The 19,523-nt window shown below is 34.7% G+C and overlaps 1 protein-coding gene across 2 annotated transcripts in view; it reads left to right on the forward strand.

Annotated features, from left to right (window-relative positions):
• Positions 1 to 19,523, forward strand: part of BIRC6 (baculoviral IAP repeat containing 6) — a 252,572-nt gene that overhangs the window by 105,306 nt on the left and 127,743 nt on the right. For both annotated transcript variants that reach the window (XM_008569149.1, XM_008569150.1), the window contains exons 26-36: positions 4,616 to 4,715; positions 6,760 to 6,974; positions 7,142 to 7,350; positions 7,674 to 8,020; positions 9,165 to 9,384; positions 9,952 to 10,085; positions 10,801 to 10,911; positions 12,937 to 13,064; positions 16,760 to 16,891; positions 17,946 to 18,161; positions 18,776 to 18,959. In XM_008569149.1, the coding sequence (XP_008567371.1) occupies positions 4,616 to 4,715; positions 6,760 to 6,974; positions 7,142 to 7,350; positions 7,674 to 8,020; positions 9,165 to 9,384; positions 9,952 to 10,085; positions 10,801 to 10,911; positions 12,937 to 13,064; positions 16,760 to 16,891; positions 17,946 to 18,161; positions 18,776 to 18,959 (1,996 nt within the window). The remainder of the gene's footprint in view (positions 1 to 4,615; positions 4,716 to 6,759; positions 6,975 to 7,141; positions 7,351 to 7,673; positions 8,021 to 9,164; positions 9,385 to 9,951; positions 10,086 to 10,800; positions 10,912 to 12,936; positions 13,065 to 16,759; positions 16,892 to 17,945; positions 18,162 to 18,775; positions 18,960 to 19,523) is intronic.

Raw genomic sequence — 19,523 nt, forward strand, 5'->3', positions numbered from 1 at the left:
TCCTTAATTTATTATGGTTATTTTCTTATAGCCCATCTTTTTTTTTTTTTTTTTTTTTTTTCTTTTTTAAACTAATTCTCTCTTCTGCTGTCTAAGCATTTATGGAAAAAGACTACCCTTTCCCCATTCTACTTTAGGGTTGCCTCAGTTATAAAAAATTTCTTGAGTATATGTGGGTCTATTTCTGTTCCACTGGTCATTTGTCTAGCCTTTTGCCAACATCCCATTGTATAATTACTGTAACTTTATATTAAGTCTTGATATTTGATAGTACAAATCCATCAACTTTCTTTTTCTTTTTAGGTAGATTTACAACTTTGATTTTAAAAAACTTTTTTTAAATTAAAATTTTGTACCGTGTTGTGCAGTCATCACCACTGTCTAGATTCTAGAACATTTCCATCACTATGGAAAGAAACCCGTTATCCATTAGCAGTCACTCTCAATTTCCCTCTCTTCCCACCTCCTAGCAGTCACTAATCTATTTGCTATTCTGTGGATCTGCCTACCCTGGATATTTCATATAAATGGAATCGTACAATATGTGCTGTTATGTGTCTGGTTTCTTTCACTTAGCATAGTATTTTCAAGTTTCATACCTTTACCATGTATTCTTTTTATGGCTGAATAATATTCTGTTTTAAGAGTATACCATACTTATCCATTCATCAGTTAATAAAGATTTGGGTTGTTTTCTCTTCTTGGCTGTTACACATGATGCTGCTATGAACATTTTCGTGTAAGTTTTTGTGTCAGTGTATAATTTTAGTTCTCTTGTGTACATACCTAAGAGTGGAATCTGTGAACATTCTTTTTCTTAAAGGTTATCTTGGCTATTCTAGGTTTTTTGTACGTGTTTCTATTTTAATTTTAGATTCAGTTTGACAATTTCTACACAAAAGAAGGCTTTTTTTAAAAAAATTGGGGGATTGAATATAAATCAGTTTGGGAGAATTGGCATCTTAATATTGAGCCTTTTAATCCATTAATATGGTATACATTCTTTAGTGTATTTATGTCTTTGATTTCTTTTGGTTATGTTTTATAGTTTTTTTTGTGTGTGTGTGACCGGTAAGGGGATCGCAACCCTTGGCTGGGTGTCGCCTTCACCGTGCTCAGCCAGTGAGCGCACCGGCAATCCCTATATAGGATCCGAACCTGCGGCCTCGGCGCTCCCAGCACTGCACTCTCCCGAATGAGCCACGGGTTCGGCCCATGTTTTATAGTTTTCAGTGGAGTATTGCACATGTCTTTTTCGATTTATACCTATATATTTGATTTTTTATGCTATTATAAGTGATATTGCTCTTAATTTTATTTTCCATTCATTTGTTGCTAGTATGTACAAGTAAATTTATTTGCAAAAACTAATCTCATCTGGTGATACTTCTATATTAACTTACTAATTTTAATAGTTTGTAGATTCTTGGCGATTTATTTTTTGGGTATGCAATCATGTCATCTGTTCATGAAAGTTTTACTTTATCTTTTTCTGATCGTTATATCTTTTATTTATTTTTTTGCACTTGTCTTCCTAGGAATTTAAAAGATGACCGGTAAGGGGATCTTAACCCTTGACTTGGTGTAGTCAGCACCACACTCTCCCAAGTGAGCTAATCGGTCATCCCTATATAGGGATCCGAACCCGTGGCCTTAGTGTTATCAGCACCACACTCTCCCAAGTGAACCATGGGCTTGCCCTTCCTAAGAATTTCTGTGTGGTATTGAATAGAAATGGTTGGAGTAGTCATCTTTGTCTTGTTTTCCCTTGTATATTTTTTTATATCAAGAGTTTTTGAGGCCCTTCTTAGTATAAAAATAGAAAAGGATATTGAAAACTCAGATTGTGCAAAAGATTTTTTTAACTAGTTTTGTAGTAGCAGGATGGCTTATTTTTCTTGGATTGTGTCTTTTATGTGTTTTTTAGAGACTTAATTGGTTTTCTCATAAATATTCTTTGGGCATTAGGTTTTTTTTGTCTTTTTTGTTTGTTTGTTTGTTTTGTCCTTTTTGAGACCGGCCGCACCACGCTCAGCCAGTGAGCGCTGTGAGCGCACCGGTGTGAGCGGGAACCGGTCTCCACATGGGATCTGAACCGTGAGCGGGAACCGGTCTCCACATGGGATCTGAACCGTGAGCGGGAACCGGTCTCCACATGGGATCTGAACCGTGAGCGGGAACCGGTCTCCACATGGGATCTGAACCGTGAGCGGGAACCGGTCTCCACATGGGATCTGAACCGTGAGCGGGAACCGGTCTCCACATGGGATCTGAACCGTGAGCGGGAACCGGTCTCCACATGGGATCTGAACCGTGAGCGGGAACCGGTCTCCACATGGGATCTGAACCGTGAGCGGGAACCGGTCTCCACATGGGATCTGAACCGTGAGCGGGAACCGGTCTCCACATGGGATCTGAACCGTGAGCGGGAACCGGTCTCCACATGGGATCTGAACCGTGAGCGGGAACCGGTCTCCACATGGGATCTGAACCCTCGGCGGGAGCGCCGCCACGCTCCCAAGTGGCGCACTCTCCAGTGCGCCCCCGGGCCGGCCCAGATTACTTTTATTTTTAATGATCATTTAAATAAAATTAAAGAAAGTTTTTTCTGTACCAGAAATATTTGTAAACTGAAAAGTGTACTGACTCTAGTTTTTCTTTGCTTTAGAAGTCATTTCTGGATCCCTTAGGACTTGAATAGTAGTATTATCAATGTACTTTTACCATTAAGATTTCCTCATTTATATTCCTTAGATTCCTTTTTTAAAATGAAAATTAACTATTGTTTTAGTGACAAAATAGTATACTTTGGATATGTTTCTCTATGAACCTTTTCTTCATCCTGGTGTTTTTTGTTTTTTTGTTTTTTTCCCTTGTCTTATGCCAGTGAGTTCCTTTGGGGTTACTCCTGCAGTAGGTGGACTATCATCTGGGACAGTTGGGGAAGCCTCGACAGCACTGAGTTCAGCAGCCCAGGTAGCTTTGCAGTCTCTCTCTCATGCAATGGCTTCAGCCGAGCAACAGCTACAGGTGCTGCAAGAGAAACAGCAGCAGCTTTTGAAGCTTCAGCAACAGGTTGGAGACCATTTGGCTCTTTGTTCATGCTGTCTCTAAACTTCAAAAGCTGAAAAGTACTGTAAAAAATGACCATTATTTTCATAAAGGAAAGTAGGTTGACCGATCTGAACTAATCATTTTCAACAAAAATTGAGGTAAAGTCTTTATGATATATTTAAATTTGTTAAGACTATATGAATACATTTTACTTGATACGTATTTGAGGGAATATAATTGATAAGGTTTTTGCAGTCTTGAATTAAAACCCATTCTCTGTTTAAACACTCTTGATCAAACAAAGTTACCAGTTACTATTTACCTAAAATATTTTAAACACCAAATATATTAATGTGGCTTAAAATTTAATAGTAATGATCGGTGTTTTATAGAATTTCTTTGTGGTCTAAATGCACCTTGTGGCGATTCCAGGTGACAAATTGTATCAGGTGACTCAACATGAGACTCCACCTCCTGTTAATATTTTGTTTTGAGTAGAACCTTGTTTCCTTATTTACAGTTAATTGTTCTGCTTCCTCTTCACTTTTGCTTTGAGAAAGTCCTTGTTCCCAACTACAGAGGAGATTTTACATTAAGTATTTAAAGAAGTATATGTAGCAAAGTTCCATTTATATTGAGTCTAGTTTTGATTTAATTTCATGTTTATCTTCATAATATATACCTATGTAGTGTTCCCTACAATTTAGGTAGGCAGGATTAGTCTATATGTATTGCTTTTGCTTCTTTTACAGAAAGCAAAGCTGGAAGCCAAGTTACATCAGACAACAGCTGCAGCAGCTGCAGCAGCATCAGCAGCATCGGCAGTAGGTCCTGTTCACAACTCTGTGCCTTCCAACCCAGTGGCTGCCCCTGGATTCTTCATCCATCCATCCGATGTTATTCCACCCACTCCAAAAACAACACCACTTTTTATGACTCCACCACTCACTCCACCCAATGAAGCAGTTTCTGTTGTGATTAATGCTGAACTTGCACAGCTTTTCCCAGGCTCAGTTGTCGATCCCCCAACAGTCAATCTTGCTGCTCATAACAAAAATTCCAACAAGTCCAGAACGGTAAATTATGTTTTAAATGGGTGTTATTTTAGACATTTAAAAATATTTTGAGTATACTCTAACTTTAGAAGGCAAAATTTTATTATACCAACTCAATATATTAAATTAGATTATTTTCTTTTTTTTTTTTTCCTTTTTGTCTTTTTTCGTGTCCGGCAACGGATCGCAACCCTCAGTGTCGCGCCCATACCGGACCGGGACTGGCAACGGGATCGCAACCCTCAGTGTTGCACCCGCACCTCGCTCAGCCAGTGAGCGGGAACTGGTCTGTATGTGGGATCCGAACCCTCGGCGGGAGTGCCGCCGCGCTCCCAAGCGGTGCACTGTAGCAGTGCGCCACCGGGCCGGCCCGAGATTATTTTCTTTTATAAAATATGACGGAATAGACATCAGGAAATGCAACATGTTGATTTGATATTATGGCTAGTAGTTTTTATAGAGCAAGAGTAATATCAGTATACAGTTCTATTTTTTTTCTTTTCTAGAATCCACTCGGTTCTGGTCTAGCCCTTGCAATTTCTCATGCTTCACATTTTCTTCAACCTCCACCTCACCAGTCCATTATTATAGAGCGAATGCATTCAGGTAATCTTTGATTTAAAATATTTTTCTTGCCTAGTCTGCTGACCCTTTTAAGACTCATTATTCTTCAGTTTGATTTTTCTTGGCAATGAATCACATTTGTTCTTGGGTAAGTACATTTTACCAAGAATGAGCACTACATAGGGTTCAAGCTGTGTGCTCACCAGGTTGAGTGGATGAGTGCTGTTTGGTCGTCTCGCTAATTCTTTTCATACAGTGGGTTTGATCTGTACATGACTCTTGCCTGTTGAAGTATGTTTGATGTAAATATCTGCCTCCCTTGTAGTTGCTAACTTACCATTACACTAGAAATTACTCTCAAAGAAATAATCCTAAAATTAACATTCTTGTAGTGGAACTATTTCTTGAGAAGAGAACTACTGCTTATAATAACTGAGTAAAATTAATAATACTTCATGGTCTCTAGTTAGTTTACATTTTGCCTAAGTTTGTCTCATGCTTGTATACTAGACATCTGTGATTGGGATAAGTTCTTTTGATTAGAACATATTGATGAATAAACTATAGGCAATTTTTACCCTGTTATCCTACTTACTGTTCGGTGCCTCAGTAGCAGCAGAACTCCACAAAATCGTTAGGAAAGTAATATAGATATAATGCACATTGTAGCACTTTTTATTATGTGAACAATTAAACCATATTTGCTTTATTGGGATATCTCTTATTTGGAAGAGGGAGTTTGAAAGATAATAAAGTAAAAGTCTTATGGTATTTTCTGCCCAACTAATTATTCACTGGTATAGCATTAGTGTTTATTACACGTACAGTGAAAATTTGTTTTGTAGTCTTGTGAGATGTGATCAGTTGTTTACAGTACAATTTGGTTTTCTATCCATGGAAGTGACTGCACCACATAAGCCTGCTGAGAAGAGAACTATATTCTCTGTTAGTTATCTAATAATTTTTTTGTTTAGGAAAGTATTGGTAACTGCCTTGTTTTCTTTTATACTAGCTCCATCAAGAATAATGCTATTCAGGGCCGAGCCCATGGCGCACTCGGGAGAGTGTGGCGCTGGGAGCGCAGTAGCGCTCCCGCTGCGGGTTCGGATCCTATATAGGGATGGCCGTGCACTGTGCACTCACTGGCTGAGCGCGGTGCGGCCAGTCTCAAAAAAGGACAAAAAAAAAAGAGAATAATGCTATTCCTAGAAGTTTAATTTAGTTGTTTTTCCTTCACTATAGCTGGTAAGGTTACTGGTTTACCCTCACCCCAATGAAGAAGAAAAAGAATTAAAATATTATGAATGGTTTGCCTTCTGTTTCACAGTAATTGAACTTATTCTTGTAAGGTGCATGAGATGAGAGATGCAAATCTGCTCTTTCTTTCTTTACTTCATCTGGTATTGAGCTGAAGAGACAGTGATATGTCCATACTGGGGGAAAATATCGTTTGAGAAAAGCTGTCCGTCTCAAAGCATTGGAGGACCTTCTCAAAGCATTCTTTAGGGGTAGTTTGCATATAATTTCAGCCACATTTTCTCTTTACATCTTAACCCCAATGTGTAGTATGCAACTCCACAAGAAGTTAAGCAAAGCTTAAGAAAACTAAAGTCAAATAATATAATCTGGTGTTTTTAATGCATCAAGTAGAGGAATTAAGGAAAAAGTAAGTGGCTGAAAGAGGAGCCCATTGTTGCTTTACAGAATTAACTTACATACTCCTTTTGCTGATTTGATTTTTTTTTAAACTCTGATGTTTTAAATGAATCTTATGTGCACAATTGGTTACCCTCATAGTAACAGTCTTACTCTTTGCTTAAATCCTGGGGTTCAAAACTGACATAGATTGGGATTTCAGAAAATTTTTGAATGAGAATCAACAAGGCCATTTTTACTTATTTGCTTTTCCTCTTATTTGTATTTTAGTAAGTTGATTTCATATTTTAAGACAAGTGCTCCAAACTGTTTTGAGTGTATCATTTTGAGCTTACATATCTTCTCTAGGTTCTTTCGTTAATTGGTAAGTTTTTTTGTCAACTGTTTCTCTCTCTTTCTCTCTCTCTCTCTCTCTCTATCTATCTCATAGGAGCAAGGAGATTTGTGACCTTGGATTTTGGCAGACCTATACTATTGACTGATGTATTGATTCCTACTTGTGGAGACTTGGCCTCATTATCAATTGACATTTGGACATTAGGAGAAGAGGTGGATGGAAGGCGATTGGTAGTGGCAACTGATATAAGTACCCATTCACTTATTCTTCATGACTTAATACCACCTCCTGTGTGCAGATTCATGAAGGTAAGAACTTCAAGAAAGTAAATGGACATGCTTTCTGTGTTTGTGACAAATTATAAGAAATACTCAGACACATAATTAAAAATATAACTATCTTTTTAAATACATTGCTCAGATTTTTCTTGTGGCATGTGTGTGTATGTATGTATATTTATAATTTTTCATTTCAGATCACTGTCATTGGACGTTATGGAAGTACAAATGCCAGAGCTAAAATACCATTAGGATTTTATTACGGTCATACCTATATTTTACCTTGGGAAAGTGAACTGAAGTTAATGCATGATCCCCTAAGGGGAGAGGGAGAATCTGCAAACCAGCCAGAAATTGACCAGCATTTAGCAATGATGGTTGCTCTGCAGGAGGATATACAGTGCAGGTTAGTAGAAAGTTGCAAATATATTTTAATCTTATTGAAAGTCTGCATTTTGTATAAAGTTTTGTATGTATCTTGTCAAGAAATGGCTTTACATAGATGTGTGGAAAAAAAGAGGAAGGTAGGACACTAGCATATTATAAGAATAATGCATGAAATACTGTGATTTAGTAATTGACTCCATTTATTAGTTCTTACCATTTGAGTAATTCATTTTAATGGTTGTGTGTTAACATGTTTTAGGGGTTTAATTCTTAGTGTGTTCATACATGTGCATCAGGAGAACATTGCAGGAATTATTTTGTTCATTTATTTTTTACTTACAGATATAACTTGGCTTGTCATCGTCTGGAAAGTCTTTTGCAAAGTATTGATCTTCCTCCTCTCAACAGTGCTAACAATGCACAGTACTTTTTGCGAAAACCAGACAAGGCAGTTGAGGAAGATAGTAGAGTTTTTTCTGCTTATCAGGATTGTATTCAGCTACAGCTTCAACTAAATTTGGCTCATAATGCAGTGCAGAGGCTCAGAGTAGCTCTAGGTGCAAGTCGGAAGATGTTGAGTGAAACATCAGGTCCAGAAGATTTAATTCAGTCGTCTTCCACAGAGCAATTACGTACTATAATCAGATATTTATTGGACACTTTGCTCAGCCTTCTTCACTCTTCAAACGGTTTGTACTTATGTACTTTAAAGGCAGGGAATATATTTGATGTGATTATGTTGCTAGTTTTAGGATCTGTGTTAATATCTTCTGGGTATTGTTCATTTTGATTTCCTTTCTAATGTGAATATTTATGAAATATCTGTTTAAATTCACCCATTTTTTTCCCTTTATTTTAATTTTTCTTAAGTGGATTTTTGATGGGTTTCTTTTCTTGGGTTTGTGTTGTTGATGTGCACATTATTATGTTACTGTCAGAGTAGTAAATACTACTTAAAAGTTCAACAGTCGGGCCGGCCCGGTGGCGCACTGGATAGTGCGCTGCTTGGGAAGCGCGGCGGCGCTCCCGCCCAAGGGTTCGGATCCCACATACGGACCGGTTCCCGCTCACTGGCTGAGCGAGGCGCGGGAGCAACACCGAGGGTTGCAATCCCGTTGCCGGTCCCCGGTCCGGTACGGGGGCAACACTGAGGGTTGCGATCCGTTGCCGGACACGGAAAAAGACAAAAAAAAAAAAAGTTCAACAGTGAAAACTTTTCATTAATTTCTAACCTAGTATAGTACTGTCATTTTCTAGCCAGGAGCTATTATTGATCATTACATATGCATGCACACACACACACACACACACATACACACACATACACACACACACAGGAGCTATTATTGATCATTACATATGTACGCACACACACATACACACACAGGAGCTATTATTGATCATTACATATGCGCGCGCGCGCGCACACACACACACTCTCTCACACTCACACACACTCTCTCTCTCAGTACGCACACACACATACACACACAGGAGCTATTATTGATCATTACATATGCGCGCGCGCGCACACACACACACACACTCTCTCACACTCACACACACTCTCTCACACTCTCTCTCACATTAACTCTCTTAACACAGCCATCTGGTACACCTAGTGCCATAGACAAGAGATAAATTCATGTAAGTGCTAGCTCTCTTCCCCTTCATGTATTTGACAGTTAAATTTCCATATATGAGTAAAAAAAAATAGCAAAATAAATACAATTGTCTACTGATTGATGGTAAAGAAGGCATATCTAAGCATGCTTTTTGATATTATACAATACACTTAAATAAGAAATTTTACTATTTTCTTTCTTGTAATAGGACACTCTGTTCCTGCAGTTTTGCAGAGCACATTTCATGCCCAGGCCTGTGAAGAGCTCTTTAAACACTTGTGCATTAGTGGAACCCCAAAGATACGGCTACATACTGGTCTTCTGCTTGTTCAACTATGTGGTGGTGAACGATGGTGGGGTCAGTTTCTTTCTAATGTTCTTCAGGAATTGTACAATTCAGAGCAGCTTCTCATCTTTCCACAGGATAGGTAGGTCAGAGAATATTGGAGGTATTTGTTATTAGTGATTTGTGTGTCTAACAGTCATTGGTCAGATTTTGAAATCTTGTTTATGTGGTTTTGAAGTGTAGAAAAAATAAAGCAGGTCTACTCAGGGTTTTGGGAATGCCTAGTGAATGGCACCAGCACTATGTTGATAATTGTACATGATATAAATAATCTACACTCTTTAGTTTCCTAATTGAATGTGTGTAATTTATAGATCTGTGTTTACAATTATTTATCAGCTCATTTTACTTTGTGTGTTAATTGTGTTTTTTGTGAGGGTAAGATAAAGTTTTCTTATTCTTCACTAAGTTCCTGATTTCTTGGTGATAATGTTAGAAAATTCTGTAGAACCAGTAGCTAGAAAAAGAGCCAATTTTAACATTATACCTCCAGATATAAATCTTGCTTACCTAACCTGACATATAATATGTTTTTAGGGGCAAACTCTATTAAATTTCAGTGAATTTATTAAATTTCAATGTAAATTATTTTAAAAATTGAACAAGTAAATTGATTCTTACTTGATATTTTCTTTATATTTTTTTTCAGGGTCTTCATGTTACTTTCCTGCATTGGTCAAAGATCACTTAGTAATAGTGGAGTGTTAGAAAGCTTACTTAATCTCCTAGATGATTTATTGTCACCTCTTCAGCCACAATTACCGATGCATAGGAGGACAGAAGGTATTAATGTGAAGCGTTCATCTTTAGTGAAAATATGATTCCTATAAATATTGCTTTTTTAAAGCAACTTCTCTGAAATATTTATCTTAATATTTATTGTAACACATTTTGTTAATATTTTTATGATGTAGACTTTTTACAAAGAGCAACCTTCATGTGATTGCCATATACTTATTGCTTTTTAAGTCTATTACCTTTTCATTATTTGAACTTTGATCTTAGGAATTTTATGTTTTTTTCTATACTATCGTAACTAAAATCAAATGCCCTTATATAAGTTTAAGCTTTAAGGCACAGTTGGTCTTCTGGTAAATGATAAAAAGCTTAGTTTAAGCAAGAAAATTGTTGCAGGAATAAAAACTTTAGAACATAGTTTAGTATTATATGAATTGTAAATTGAGAGATGTTTTATTTCAGTCACCTGTGAGTCTAAGAATAGCATCTTATACATTGCTTTCTAGTTTATCTATTGAAGTCAGCCTCCATTTAATCTATTTTTGTACATGAAGCATTTGCCTTTCATTAGATTTGATATTTTGCTCAATTTGTGGCCATAGATATCTAAATTTCAGGCTTATTGTATATAAATATTAGTGTTAGTAATGATATGGTATTTTTTGGATTTATAAAATATTTTATCTCAGTTATTTTATCAGACATTATTAGGACTCTTACACTCGCCTGGATTTTTTTTCCCCCTCTCATCTCTGTCCAGGAGTACTAGATATTCCCATGATCAGTTGGGTTGTTATGCTGGTGTCCAGGTTGCTGGATTATGTGGCAACTGTTGAAGATGAAGCTGCAGCTGCAAAGAAACCTTTGAATGGTAAAGACAGGGAGAGGTTTATGACAGGTATCAGAAGTTTATAATAATATGTTGGTGGGAATTTTGAGTGACTCTGCAGTTGTTCCAGAACTGGCTATTGGCCTGGAGATACCAGCTGTATGTAATTTATTGAAAATATGAAATCAGTTTACCAGGAATCTTTTTAAAGATAGAATTTATATGTTAAGGACTTTCTGATAGTCAAGATTCTTTGTCTGGATATGACTTTTAGTTTCTAAATACAATTATGTCTTTCACAAGGTTTTCCTCCTATGCTTATTTAAACACTTTATAATAATATATGTATAAGTGAGTTATGAAAGGGAAATTTGTGAAGAGTTCTTGTAGTTTTTTGTTATGTTAGTATAGTATGTCATTTGATTTACCATTGTTGAGTTCTACTAATTAACTACAAATGACCTTTATGTTTAAATAGAGAAATTCCTCCACTTTTTTGAATTGTAATCTTTCTTCATAGGCTTGAGGCACAGAAAAATTAAAGGAAATCAAACTGTAAGACCAACCGTTTTCTTCCCCTCTTCCCAGTTAACATGGCTTTTTATAAAGGTTTTGATATAGCTAAATCTAATATCTAAATATAGCCATTAAGGTCCATAGAATTTGGAATTCTACACATTGTCAGTCTCCCAATATTTTAAAATTCCCGTGAGATACTTTATAGCTGAATCAATTGCTTATAGTGTATATTGTGTTTTGGGAGATGGTGGGGAGTTCTGATGCCCCGGAAATTTACTTTATTTTAATTTTTATTTATTTATTTAAAAAACTTATTTATTTTTATTTAAACATCTCAGTATACATTAATGTACATTAATATACATTAGTTAATATACATTAGTTAATATACATAGTTAATTTTTGTATCACACACATTGTAGCATCCCTTTACCTGTTCCTCTTTCCCCTCCTCCCCACTACATCATATCTGTTCACTTGTCTTAACAAGTTCAAGCAATTGTTGTGATTTTTGTGTCTTCTCCCCCCCATTTGTTTGTATATTTATTTATTTATTTTTAGCTCCCACAAATAAGCGAGAACCTGTGGTGTTTCTCTTTCTGTGCATGACTTGTTTCACTTAATGTAATTTTCTCTAAGTCCATCCATCTTGTTGCAAATGGTAGTATTTCATTCTTTTTTATAGCAGAGTAGTATTCTATTGTGTAGATATGCCACAGTTTCCTTATCCACAGGAAATTTACTTTATATTGGTTTTTTTGTAAAACAAATTATGAATGTCCATGGGTCAGCTACTCAGTTACAGGATATAGAAGTAAGATATATAATTAAAATGAATAAAATTATAATATAAAGTTAGACTATAATAGATAGTATTTTAAGTGTTAGTTTTTATTTATATTGTTCAGATAGTATGGATCTACTGCAGGAAAAGTTTTTTTAGGGTTTGAGGAATTTGAGCTAAGACTTGACATATAATAGAGAAGAGAAAAAGATATTTTTAGTTAGGCAAACATGAGTAAAGAATTGGAGAGCGGTAAGTGTGGTATTGAGCCTGAATTAATCAAAAGAATGACACAGAAAAATGAGAATAAATGTAGCTACACAGCCTAGTTTTTGAACTGTTTAACCTCTTTTTGGCAGCTAGTCAAACTGTTGAGTACCTTTTTTCGGTCTCTGCACAAAAGTGTATGTGTTTGACATAGGCAAAAGTGAGTATTTGTTGTTAGAACTGAGTGACATCAAGTTGTGTTGTATGAAGATTAATCTTAAACAGTTGTCGAGGAAGATGGCTGTTATTCTGGAGGAAAGATTGGAGACAGAGAACTCTGGTCATAAAGTCATTTAGGGCCTAGGTTAGAGCAGTATCAGTTAATTAACCTTTGTAGGGTCAGATCTAGCAATTTCTTAACAATGGTTTCTTTAATTTTCTTTAAAACTTCTTTGTCATGATTGACACATAATTGTGTTTTGTGTTTTCTGGATATGAAAGGTACTTTAAATTCACATTTAACAGAATTATTAATAAAACTTTTCCTCCCTCTATAGGTAACCAGTGGAGTTTTATTAACAATAATCTGCATACTCAGAGCTTAAATAGATCTTCCAAAGGCAGCAGTAGCCTTGATAGATTATATTCCAGAAAAATCAGAAAGCAGCTTGTTCATCATAAACAGGTAGTTGTCACTACATTTTTTGTTTTAATGTTTGAGAGTATTGTTTTGGAGGTTGTATGAGATAGACGTGCCGTCAGATCTTAGGTATGACATTAAATGAGCTACTTACCTTAGGGAAATGATTTAACACTTTGGAGACTGAGTTTCATTATTTGTAAAATGGCTACAATATGTAGTATACAGATTTTTGGTGATGTTCTTTAAACTGTTTACCTTTTTCCATCTCTTACTACCATTCTAAGTGAGGTTGCTATTATTTTTTTCCTAGTCAAAAGGCCTCCCTGCTTTTGTTCTTCCTTAATGCAATCCATTTTCCCCTAGAAGTTGCTGCCCGTAGAGAGTTGTTTTTAGATATAAACCTGATCATATCATTCCTTCCTTAAATTCTTAGTGGCTTTTATTTGACCTTTGGGTGAAGGTCAAACTCCTTAATATGGTGTCACAGTATCCATCATCTGTCCTGCTATCCAACTTTAAGGTTTCAATTCGGTTTCTTAAAGCTCTAGCTACGTTGAATTTGAGTTCCTGGAACCACCCACACCAGTTTTGTCATCTAGGATTTTTGTGTGTGCTAAATAGTTTTTTTCTTTTTACCTAGGTACTTTACCCTTTTGCCTGGTTAACTGAACTTATTTTTCAGCCATTTCATATTCCATTCCTCAAAGAGGTCTTCCCTAGTTTCTATGTTAGAATAGTACTCTTATGTAATGTGTTGTCCTATGTAGCCTATATCCTTCCTTTAATTATAATCATCTTCTTTTTTGTGAGTGTTCTTTTATTTTGTTAACTTAAGATTTGTGCATTTCACTGTAAGTGATTTTCTTAAAGTACTGTTAGGGAATCGTGCAGTATGTGTTTGAATAATATGTGCAATCATGCAGTATGTGTTTTGAATAAATCTTGAAAACATTTGCTCAAAATGATGTTTTTGAGATTTTTCTATGTGGAGTATATCAGTAGTTCTTTTTTTTTTCCTATTATACCTTTCTTTGAATATTCTAAAATCTGTTTATCCATTTTTCTGTTGATGAATCCTTTAGTTTTCCATTGTTTCTTTTTGAAATATAAGTGTGTGTGTGTGTGTGTGTGTGTGTGTGTGTGTGTGTGTGTATTCCCTTCTCTACTTTTTCATTGCATGGGAGTGTGCACAAGTGCACAAGACACCATGAATCCTCATGGTTTCCAGTAGTGGCCTACATTAGTTACATGCTGTCCCTTGAATTTATACATAATATTTATTTGATGTGCATTTCTAACAGGGAGTGAGTTTAAAGCTGATGTCAGATTCATATGAGCCACTACTTTAATGTAATTACTTTTCAAAAGGTATCCTACTCTTCCTTCTAGAGAAAGATACTTCTTCGAGTTTATAAACTATATCCTTGATTCCTAGTGTACAAGGACACTTCAAAAAGTTCGTGGAAATATAGAATTATAAGAGAACACAAATCATTCCATAAACTTTTTGAAGACCCTTGTATATTGGAGCCTAGTATATTGTATGTAGCAGTTCCAAAAATATTTGCATAATTGATTTAAGATGAAATGAGATTTTATATGAAAATCCTTAGATCTGGCATGTTTATGAAAGTTTTTGGTCTTTTTTAAAGGTGGATTTGGCACTAAGTTGTTTATTTTTCATTTCTAAGATTTTCAACTATGAAGCTAAGTCAGTCTTCTACGAGAAAAATGATATGAGGTATCCTTCTCAACTCCCTTTTCTTTTTGAGACTCTTTAAATTTTAGTTAGTACTAATTTGCATCCTTTCAAATACAGCTAAAATATATTGAACAGTTAATCTTTATGCCTGCTGTATTTAATTTAGGATATAAACATGGAAAACAAAAGCTAGACTATAATCTAGTGGATATTTCTTTGTCAAATATTCCTATTTGATTTTTTATTATAAAGGACATTTATTGGACAGGTGGCAAAACTTAAAAGAGGATCTGAGGAGAAATTGATGGTAGGGCATCAGTGTTACTTCACTGATTTTGATGGTTGTATTGTGATTTGTAGGAGAACATTCTTGTTTCGAGGAGATACACAGTAAAGTATTCGGGGGATTGGGCATCAGGTTGCCAACTTATTCTCAAGTAGTTTAGGGAAGACAAATGTATTTTTACAATAATTAAAATTGTGGTTGTTTAAGAATAAAAATTATATTTTTCTTGATTATAATTGTAGAACTCTTGAAAATTTTCCGAAAATACAGATTTGTAGTAATTCTTCTAAATTTGCTTTTTTTATTATTACATGTGCATGCCAGTTTTAACTTATGATACATTTTTCTTTGTTTATGGAGCTAACAGCCAAGTGGATTTTTCTTTTTAATATAATATTAGTATTTTTTTCCCTGATCCCAAAAATATGTGTCAAGTAGAAATTTAGGAAGTGCTCTTTGAGAAGGCAGGTTTATAAGATCTTAACATATAAATTATTTATTTATTATGTTTCTATACCTTCCCAGTGATTTTTCTATTTAAAATAACTGTATATGTCTATATGTGGAAGTCACTTAACTCATTGTAAGGTCTTCATGGGCAAAAAATCTTTTCTCTCCTTTGGTCTATTTGTTTATTGCTACAGACTGTAGATTACCAGGGTTTAGGAATGGGGGAGATGGGATAGGAGGGAGATGGGTATTGTTATATAAGGACAACATGAAGGAACCTGGTGATGGAAACTATTCAGTATTGACTGTTGTGGTGGATACATGAACTTACAACTTTGGAATTGTATACACTAAATAAACACAGGCACACACACAAATGAGTGCAAGTGGAACTGAAAAAATCTGGATAAAATTGGTGAATTGTATCAATGTCCATACCTTTTTGCAAAATTATACTGTAGCTTTGCAAAATATTATTATTAGGGGCAACTGGGTAAAGTGTACAAGAGATCTTCTCAAAGCTGCGTATAAATCAATAAAATTTTTAATTAATAACAGATATACCAAAAATATATGCCATTTCTTTTTTTTATTTTTATTTTTTATTTTAGCTTCTCAATATACATTGTAGTCAATAAAAATATGTGCTACTTCTGAGGGAGATACCCATAACAGCAAAGCTAAAAGTGTTAAGCGATAAAAATATTTTCCCCATGTATGTAAAAATAAATCATCGTTTTCTTCTATTTAAAAAGTCTGTCACCCAATTTCTTTATTGGCTTGTGTAGGAAAGTCTTCCAGTTACTTTCCTTCTGCCATAGGTAATGAGCTGATTACTTAATGATAACGTGGCAAAATCTTTAAGTCAGGATTTGGAAATGATTTTTTAAAATGAGCACAAGACAGTTAAAATTTCATTACCAATGATAACGTGGCAAAATCTTTAAGTCAGGATTTGGAAATGATTTTTTAAAATGAGCACAACACAGTTAAAATTTCATTACCACGGCGCTCCTGCCGAGGGTTCGGATCCCATATAGAGACCGGTCCGCTCACTGGTTGAGTGCGGCGCAGGCGCGACACCGAGGGTTGCAATCCCGTTGCCGGTCGCGGTGCGGGCGCGACACTGAGGGTTGCAATCCCGTTACCGGTCACAAAAAAAGACAAAAAGGAAAAAAAAAATTCATTACTAGATCTTTTAGGGAATTACGGCATTAGCTGGATGTATGAATTCTGTGAGGAGTACAATAATTTTACTTTTTTTAAACATTATTTTTAAGATTGATTGTTTTTTTATAGCAACTTAACCTACTAAAAGCAAAACAGAAGGCTTTGGTAGAACAGATGGAAAAAGAAAAAATACAGAGTAACAAAGGATCTTCATATAAACTCCTAGTAGAACAAGCAAAACTAAAGCAGGCTACTTCGAAGGTATGATCTATACTTTTTAATGTAATTATCTCAGAAAAAATCACTTCTCCCTGTAGTATTTTAAATTGTTTGAGTGGTTAGTATCTTTAATAATGATCAGGAACCTTAAATATATGTTATTCTACTTATCAACAGAAAAAAAAATCCACTATGGACTTTTTTTCGGTAGGGTAGCTTTTGACTCAAAGAAATGTATGATAAATGTGAACTTCAAATACTGTTCTAGTGTAATACCTTCAAAGTGGATTGAGTTATAGTAAATTGAACATAGAAGAGTCATTGGAATGTACAGTTTTGCTAATGTGGCATTGACAGTGCTGTTTATTATTTTCATACTAAAATGAGAAATATATAAGATGATTGTATAAGTATCATGTGTCAGCCTTAAAAATAAAATTAATATATAAAGTGAAAACTTTGGCATCCCTTTCCCCCTTAGTTACATTATTGGAAGATTTTCAGGGCTAGGTTTAAAAGTGGAACTTATTTTGGATCTAGTGGTGCTCACAAGGCTGAAATATAGCATTTCTTTTCTAAGTGAATATGAAGTTCAAGTAATTTGTAAATAAATTTTTTTTTAAACTTGATATATTTTTTTTTTTTTGGGGGGAATGATATTTATATGGAGGAAGCAAGTTTGTGTATTATGTTTTTGTAAATGTGAAATTATTCTATCAGAGTTTGAAATAACTTGAATTAATACTTTGCACTTGAAGTTATATTAGTTTTTTTTACCATCAACCTTGTAGGAATTATGTTTAGGATGTTTTGGTAATATTTATTGAAGTTATTACATTTGACCTATAGAATTCTGTAGAATTTCACTTTCTGAAATTCTCTTATATATCTTATACATTACTCTAAATAGGTAAGAAATATTGGTCAATATAGTTTTAAATAATCTTACTTTTTGAAGCTTGCGGTTTATCTAAAAATTTTGTTCTTCAGAAGTTGTAAGTTTGCTGATAGATATATTTTTCCATAAATAAATTTATACTGAAAAAATTATCATAAAATAAATACTTATTTAAATACTGTAAATTTCCGTGTGCAGCACTTTAAGGATTTAATTCGTTTACGTCGGACAGCAGAATGGTCCCGTTCCAATTTAGACACAGAAGTTACAACAACAAAAGAAAATCCAGAGATAGAACCACTTCCATTTACTCTGGCTCATGAGCGTTGTATCTCAGTAGTTCAAAAACTTGTTCTGTTTCTCCTCTCCATGGATTTTACATGTCATGCAGATCTCTTATTATTTGTCTGTAAGGTGAGTTAAATATTAGAATAATTTATAAGAATAGACTTATAAGGTAAGAAAAAGAACCAGGATATGATGTAGTTTATTTAATAGATTTTAATTAAGAGAAATAGTACTAATTTTGATTTTCCTTTTTTGCAGTTTAGTTTTTTTATTGTGCCTTGAAATATTAAAAATTCATTTATCCCTAAGGAAACCTGATTTATATTTCAATTTAGTTAAAACTCGATGGTTTGAAATGTAGGTAATGTGGGAATATCTGTCTCCAACTGATGTTTCTTAATTAAAATAGGAAATAGAGAAATAAATGTCATATTAATGAAGGACTTTAAATGCCATGATTGCTTTCCTGTAGCATATTCATTGTTCATGGAAATTATTCTTAACCTTTCCACCCAGATGTAAACCAGATTTTGATATTTGATTCATGAAATTAATTTCCTTTGTATTCCTTCTCACGTGATTAATTTGACACCACTCACGTGATTATTTTGACACCAAAGTCATACATCGTTATTGAAAACTTACTCTGATGCTAAAGTATTTATAGATTCTTGTTATTTTTTTGAAAAAAACATATGTAATTGCTATTTAAATACCTGATTTTATAAAACGTATTACAGGTTCTAGCACGCATTGCAAATGCCACGAGGCCAACTATTCATCTGTGTGAGATTGTGAATGAACCTCAGTTGGAAAGACTGCTGTTACTTTTGGTCGGAACTGACTTCAATAGAGGAGATATATCTTGGGGTGGTGCTTGGGCTCAGTATTCCTTAACTTGTATGCTACAGGATATTTTAGCAGGTTTGTCAGAATTTATTTCTATTTTCAGAATAATTTATAGTATATGTCAAAAGTAGCTTGTCATTGTGCAGCTAAGTAATCTTTAAAGGAAATTGTAAACCCCTAAAAGCATAAAAGTCTCTTTACAAGTTACAGCAGTAGCAACCATTTAGAATTACTTTTTTATTTAACTATGTCTACAGCTGTGATAAAGTTAGGTGGTTAAAGCGCATGGATTTTGGAGCTAGTCTGCTTCATCATTACACCAGTGGTGTCCTGCTTACTGGTTCTTTATACTATGCCTCAGTTTTTTCATATGTAAAATAAAGATAATAAAAGTACCTTCCTTATAAGGTTGTTTTGCTGAATAATAAGTGGGTTAATATTTCTAAAGTGATTATAATAACTCCTTGTACATATTAAACATTTTGTGTTTTCTGCTGCTAGTTACTTGTTTTTGTCATTTGAAGGTAATGCATTGAGTCCTGGTATTCTTTGTGGGGGCTCATTTGCCTCATTCTTTTATAGGTGGTAGAACACATACTATTTTATTCTTTCAACTGGAGGAAAACGTATGGGTTAATA

Source organism: Galeopterus variegatus, unplaced genomic scaffold (genome assembly GCF_000696425.1).
Source record: "Galeopterus variegatus unplaced genomic scaffold, G_variegatus-3.0.2 Scaffold468, whole genome shotgun sequence".
NCBI classification, from domain to species: Eukaryota; Metazoa; Chordata; class Mammalia; order Dermoptera; family Cynocephalidae; genus Galeopterus; species Galeopterus variegatus.